The 7,087-nt window shown below is 61.2% G+C and overlaps 1 protein-coding gene across 1 annotated transcript; it reads right to left on the bottom strand.

Moving 5' to 3' along the window:
- Window positions 1-2,768: 2,768 nt before the first annotated feature.
- Window positions 2,769-5,164, bottom strand: LOC133750535 (2-acylglycerol O-acyltransferase 3-like). Its single transcript, XM_062180110.1, has 7 exons — window positions 5,059-5,164; window positions 4,734-4,841; window positions 4,583-4,653; window positions 4,149-4,353; window positions 3,747-3,921; window positions 3,010-3,212; window positions 2,769-2,923 (listed from the first exon to the last, which is right to left on the bottom strand). The coding sequence occupies exons 1-7, from the start codon at window positions 5,162-5,164 to the stop codon at window positions 2,769-2,771; spliced, it is 1,023 nt and encodes a 340-aa protein (XP_062036094.1).
- Window positions 5,165-7,087: the final 1,923 nt, after the last annotated feature.

Here is a 7,087-nt window from a genome sequence, read left to right as displayed (position 1 = left end):
CTGAGGCCTCACCCCCAACCTACCCCAGCACAGTGTCCTCGTAGCCCTCACCGAGATGGGGAAGTAGTTCTAGAAGTGTCTCCAGACAGCCCAGTCCTGGACCCAGGCAGAGCGGGGGCCTCCAGCCCTGGGTGTGTCTCTGTCCCAGTACAGCCAGACCAGGTAGAGGACCCCAAGGGTCCAGGCCCGGCTCAGGAGCACAAAGATCAAGGCCGCCAGGCACACCTGGGCTGGAGGAGGGGGCGCACTCAGAACCCAGGAGCTGCAGCCCGGTGTCCCCTCTCTCTGAGTGAGAGACAGCTTCCATCCCCTAGCTCACTCCCCAAATGGCTGCAACAGCCAGAGCTGGGCCAATCCGAAGTCAAGAATGGGGAACTTCTATTGGGGATGCCCACGTGGGTACAGGGGCCCAAGGACTTGGGCCATCTTCTACTGCTTTCCCAGGCCATAGCGGAGAGCTGCATTGGAAATGGAGCAGCCGGGACTCGAAACAGTGCCCACTGGGATGCTGGCACTGCTCTTCCCTCTCTGCCACGTCACCAGCCTCCACTGCTTTGAGCACCTCCCCCTTGTGGCCCAACCTACTGGCCCTGACCCCTGGACCTGCTCCAGTAACCCACACACCCGGTGTCCAGCACCTCGTGGTACCCGTTCACAAGTAGGGGGGCTGTAGGAGCCGGGCTAAGCCCCCCTCCAATGTCTGGGCAGGAGGAGGATGGGGCTCCAGCCAGGAAAGGGGAGGGCTCTGGAGACAAGAACCACCCTGGGGCAGGTGCACAAGCCCGAGTGATTTTGTAAAGGCCTCCAACGGGGAACAGATGGGTGCAGGAGGGGCTGTGCTGTGGGGTCTCCCCTCTGCCCTTTTCCCTGCTGGGGCACATGGCAGAGGGGGTTACAGTGAAGGGGTTGGGGGTAAAGTGCAGGTGGTGGGAGGGGGATTCCTGAGGAAGCCATTTGTTGGCAGGTGCCTCTGGACATGGAGGTGGGGGCAGGTGCAGGTGGAGCCAAACAGCGCCAGAATGATGAGGAGGGCAGCCAGCAACCCGGGAGGGACCCCAGTGCCATCCTCACTTGGCTACGGGTCTCTGGCCACAAAGGGGTCATGGCAGGATGTGCAGCCCATTTCCAACTAGGGGGTTGGTCCCAGCTCAGTCCCACACCCTGGAATACTGCCCTCAACCTTGATGAGCTGGGTTGAGCCAGGGCCGGAAGAGGACATCGGGGACAGAAATGGTGCCTGCAGGGTGGACTTTGGGAACACTGAGGGCACAGGGAGGCGGAGCCAGGGGCGTGGTTGAGTGATCATGCTGTGGATCCCTGCGCAGACCTCTGACGCCAGCGTCAGTGTTGGCCCCACTCCATGGAAACCAAGCTTGGGGGTGAACGAGTCAGGCAGCAGGGGACGTGTGGGCATGGGAGCGGAGAATTCAGGGAGGCACAGAGAACCCCACACAGCAGGAGAGACCAGGGTGGAAATGCGGGGAGCTGGAGATGGGAGGGACCCAGGGAAAGTAAGGACAGGGGGACTGAGTAGGACTCGGAGAGGCTGAGTGCCCCCCTCCAAGGGGCGAGGCCACCAGGGCAGGGTGAGGCCCAAGCTGCACACTCACAGAGCTGGGGCAGCCCCGGTGTCTGGGGAAAGTGCCCAGCAGGCAGTGCAGTGGACAGCGTGAGGCTGGCCTCGCACCCGCCCCAGCAAAGGAGGAAGCACAGAGGCTTTGTCAAGGCCCGGACTGCAAGCGCACCCAGGCCAAGGTGCTCACCCACCGGCTGTTTTCTTTATTGTTTTCCCCATTGCCTTAGCTTAGAGGATAAGGAGGCTCCCACAGGGACCGCGTGGCAGGTGCATGGGCAGAGAGCCAGGGCCTAGGGCTGCGTTTGCTTAGCACTAAGTGCCCTGGCACAGCCTGAGAGCCTGGGTGGACACCAGTACTGGCTCCTGACCCAGCTCCTTGCCAATGACAGCAGGACCGGCTGCCTGACTGGTTCCTGTCACAGGGAGTCCTGGGTGGAGACACCAGGTCCTCACCTCAGCCTTGACCCTGAACCACTGTGGGCATTTGTGGACGACCCAGAGGACGGGGGCTCCCATGGCCGTGGGTCCCTGAGCTTCTCAGATGGACACTGCATCCATTTTTACAACAGCAAAGCTGAGCTACTGCAGAGGCCATGATTAGAACTTTTATTTATTTATTTATTTATTTATTTATTTATTTATTTATTTTGACAGGCAGAGTGGACAGTGAGAGAGAGACAGAGAGAGAGCTCTTCCTTTGCCGTTGGTTCACCCTCCAATGGCCACCGCCGGCCGGCACAACGAGCTGATCCGAAGGCAGGAGCCAGGTGCTTATCCTGGTCTCCCATGAGGTGCAGGGCCCAAGCACTTGGGCCATCCTCCACTGCACTCCTGGGCCACAGCAGAGAGCTGGCCTGGAAGAGGGGCAACCAGAACAGAATCTGGTGCCCCTACCAGGACTAGAACCCGGAGTGCCGGCACCACAGGTGGAGGATGAGCCTAGTGAGCCACGGCGCCAGTCATGATTAGAACGTCTAACAGAATCTCTTAGAAATTGGCTTTGAGACCGAAACTGATGAAGACTGACTCTGGAACCACGGATCTCAGCGCTCACTCAGTACTGCCACGCCCGCAATGATGACAACAAGAGTGGTTGTAGGAGGTCCCTGGCTCTTATCTCTGCCCATCTCAGCCTTTATTGGAGGGACAAAGCATGGCAGGGGGGAGGGTCCCTGTGCTCAGGCTTGGGGTCTTAGAAGAAGGTGAGGCAGGTGGAGGCAGGGACCCCGCAGCTCTCCTTGTGCTCCTCAAACAGCCGCTCCAGGGCATCCATGTAGAGCCTGTGGTAGTGGTCAACTTGCTCCTGGCTGGGGCTGCTGCACTGGGGCACAGGGATGGGGCCGCCCACTGCAGGGGAGGGAGACACGGGTGAGCCAGAGCTGCTACTGGCCATTCCACCCACGGCAGCCTCCTCCCTGCAGGAGGGCACTCACCCACAGTGGTGATGGGCACGGGCAGGGGCAGCAGACCACAGGAGTTGGGTGAGAAGAGACCACGGCCCCAGAAGATACAGGGAGATATGCTGGTGACCCTCTTGCAGGTGACCTGGCACAGGTACTGCCAGGAGCCTTTGGAGAAAGCCTTGCATCTGAAGGTGTCGTTCTCCCCAAAGGAGTACACAGGCACCAGGGAGGCCCTGGGAGGGGCGAGGAAGAGAGAGGACGCTGCTCAGGGGCCTGGTCTGCCCTCACAAAGCCCTTGGGTCTGTGAGTCCCTCCCCTGTCCCTGAGGCCACTTCAAAGGTCTTTGGAGCCACATGACCATGTCTGCACAGAAAGTTCTGGAAGGAAGCCTCAGCTGTCCTGACCAATGGCTGTGTGTTGGGCTTGGCATATTCGTGTTCTCACTCAGTGTTTATAGCTGCAGCCTGGTGGCAAGGCAGGCGTCAGTCCTGTGTACAGGTCAAGGTCAAGTCCAAGGGTTCCCCTCTAGATGGACTTGGGAAGAGAACCCAGGGCTTCTGAAAACAATGAACACCTTTGTTTATGTCCACAGGGATGGAATATGGGCAGGGGGCACTGCAAAGGGAGAGACCCAGGTCTCAGGACTGACGGGAGACTCCATTTGTAAGCGACAGGCTGAGCCTTGGGGACCCACGACCCCACCAACAGGGACCTGGAATTTGCATATGGAGAAGGCAGCCAAGCGTTGAGGCCTGCTGCCCACTCACCCGTGCCTCAGCGCCAGGCGCACAAAGCCTTTGCGATTCAGGAGTTCCAGGCTGTGCCGCCCTGGGGTTGTATACAGGGCCTCCTGGGCTCCCCCGATCACGATGACCACGGCCTGGCTCCGCCGGGGCTGAGACAGCACAAAGTCCAGGCTGTTAAGGCTCACGGGACGCAGTCCTGGGTCATGAGCAGTGGAGAGCAGTCAGCACTCCCTTGTGGCTACTGAATCCCTCCCCCTACCCGTTAGCAGGTAAAGGAGGAGCCCTAACTCTCCATCCCACATCTCATGCCCATGTAGAGCCTGTCCAAGAGTCAGGGCAGTCCAGGGGTCCACATGGGCGTCTCGGTGGGGGTGGGGCACACTCTGCCCGGAGCTGCTTCTTCCCCGTCAGGGTGAGGCTCACCATGCATCATGATGTATTCTCGGAAAAAAGGGACATAGAAGAAACCAGACAGCATGGCTAGCCAGGGCTGCAGCCCCGGGAAGCGCCGGGAGAAGTCATTGCTCTCAGTGAGGAAATTACTGAAGGTTCCGGTACACATGATGCCATGGGGGTGGGCCCCCAGCACGTAGTTCTGGCTGGGGGGCAGCTCTGCTGTCTTCACCAGCTGCAGGAGAGGAGGGAGGCAGAGAGGGGAGACAGCAGCTGCAGGTGCTGCCTCTGCCCCTGCTGACTTAGAGGTCAAGGCCCTGGGAGGGGATCAGGTGCACCTGTCCACCCTGCCCCTCTGTGAGCCTAGGCAGCGGGTCTCAGGCTGCTGGACTGGTAAGGGGAGGCAGGTGCAGGGGAGTGGGGTAAGGAAGGGAGAGGAGGCGTCTGGGGAGGTGACCCCTCACCTTGATAGGAAAGTAATCCCTTTGGTGTTTCCAAATGGCCCAGGTCCTTGGCCACACAAATCGCCTTCCCCCTGTGGGCAGAGATGCGGGTGGCAGAGTCCCCGAGGCACCCTCCCCATCTCCCTCACCTGGAGCCCTGCCCAGAGCTCACCTTGGCTGGGAGTGTTCCGGTCCAGGTAGAGCCACATCATGTAGAGAACAGACAGAGGCCAGAGCCGTGTGAAGAGGAGGAGGAAAAGAAGAAGGAAGGAAAATGGGACTGTGTTAAAACAAGAAAAAAGAAAGATTTCTCATCAAAACTGCAGGCTTCAGCCCAGCTTGCCCTCCCTGCACCTGCTGCAACACTGGAGGGGGCACCTCCTGTGGTCCTGTTCCTGCCCCTTGCCACCGTTGTCCTGAGCAGGGGCACCGCCCTCCTCCCTGCAGCCCCTTCTCCCCTGGGGGCACCCAGGCAGCACTGCCTCCCCAGCTCCCACCTGAGCACAGTGTCAGCACATAGTGCAGGGCGCCCAGTTCTTCCAGCCACTGCTTCTGCAGGGTCTTCACTTGGCGGCGGGGCACTGGGTCTTGGCAGACGTCCATCCTGGTAGCCACCCTCTGCCTGCAGGGCTCCAGGTGCGGTCACAGGTGTCCCCTCTCCCAGGGTCCAGGCTGTGGCCAGGAGATGTCTGTGTCTGGAGCCCCTGACGTGCCCAGGCTCCCTCTGGGACTGACCTTGTCTGTCCTGGTCCGTCAGTCTGGGCTGGCCCCTGGGAGGAGCTTGGAGGAGAAGTGGGTGTATGGGGGAGGGGTTGGCGGCTGGGAGCTGAGAGCTGGGAGCCAGTGTGCAGGGAGTGGACAAGTGGAAGCCCATTGTCGCACTGGGTTTGGGCCCAGGCCGAGAGTGGCCTTTCAGGACCAGCTTCTGCTAGCATCGCTGCACCGGGATCTTGTTCCCACTGCGGGTGGGTGAGCGGTTGCTGGCAGTAGGGTGGCGACAGAGTTTAGGGCTGGGCCAGTTGCCCACGGCTGGGCTGGGAGGACAAGGTGCAGCTCCAGGTGGGCCGCCCCTCAGCAGGAGCTCAGGCCCCCAGGGCCCTGCAGTCAGACTCAGGGTGTGAGTGAGCTGAGGCTCTCGGATGGGCTGGGTGGGCGTGCGGAAGGGCGCTCAGGTGCTGGCAGAGCTGAGGCAGGGTCAGGCTCGGCAGCTGCTGTGGCTCATCCTAGCCGGCACACCTGGGAGCCCAGGGGGTGTGTGGGAACTCTGGAAGAGTTCAAGAGCAGACAGGTCCAGGGAGCCCCTAAGGTAGCATGGGCGTGGCTGAGCCCCTTCCCCCTGCACTCCCAAGCATAGCCACTCCCTGGTCCTGCCACTCCTCACCTGTTCCATCGCCAAATTTACAATCCCTTCTAATTACAGGCCCCCAGGTCCACGGCTCTGATTTTGCCTGCATCACCTCCAGGGACCCGCTCCGGACCAGCATGGACACCTGACCACCTCAGGCCAGGACAGCAGACAGGCCGCTGTCTTGAGCACCTTCCCCGTGGCCCCACAGACTGCCCTGACTCCCTGACCCGCCCCCTCCATTTCCATCCCTCTGCTGCCCTCTGAGCCCCAGCAAGGGTCATTGCCACCTGAGCTCATGGAGCTGTGACCTTAGGACCTGGCAGAATGACCAGGGAGGGGCCAGGACCTGGGGGACAGGGAGTGAGCGGTTTGAACTTGTGGGGGGCGGGTGCTCGGGCTCAGTGGGGAGCCGGGCTAGGGTGAGGCTATGCATAGGAGTAGCCTGAAACCCTGAGCTGCCAGTTGTGGCCCCCAGGGCCCTGGACCTGGGGAGGAGGATTCCCTGGGAGCAGTCTCAGGGCCTCCCCGCCCTGTGGGAGTCCTCAGCCCGTCACAGAGTGTCACTTCTTCTTTAAAGATTACCTTTTGAATGGCAGGGTTAGAAAGAGAGAGAGAGATCGTCCATCCACTGGTCATCCCCCAGATGGCTGCAACAGCTGGGGCTGGGCGAGACCAAAGCCCGGAGCCTAGAACTCCATCCGGGTCTCCCACATGGAAGCAGGGCCCAAGCACTTGGGCCATCCTCCACTGCTTTCCTAGGCTCATTAGCAGGGAGCAGGATGGGAAGTGGAGGCAGTGGCCACACCCCCAGCAGGTGCCTCTGTCACACACCCTCCTAGCCTCAGGGCGATTCTCTGACTACATTCACCTCCTCAGAGAGGACTTGGGGAAGGCAGCTGTGCCCTGGCCCCACACCCCCTTCTCCTGTGGAGAGGAGCCAGGGGAGGCATCGAAGGGGCTGGAGAGAACACCTGGAACACAGAGGGAGCCCGTGAGGCCGCCCCGTGGAAGGATCCCCTGAGGTTGGGGTGGGGGCGGAGACAGGGAAGATGGCCTGGCCTGGAGGCGTGGGGCAGTCCCAGAGGGGCCGCTGGAGCAGAGGGGCTGTGCTGCAGGCCTCCCCTCCGCGGAGACTTTAGCCGGGGACGTAGGAGGGAGACTGCACTGGGAGCCAGCTG

The sequence above is a fragment of the Lepus europaeus genome, chromosome 21 (genome assembly GCF_033115175.1).
Source record: "Lepus europaeus isolate LE1 chromosome 21, mLepTim1.pri, whole genome shotgun sequence".
NCBI lineage: Eukaryota > Metazoa > Chordata > Mammalia > Lagomorpha > Leporidae > Lepus > Lepus europaeus.
This window is presented reverse-complemented; position numbering and strand designations above follow the sequence as displayed.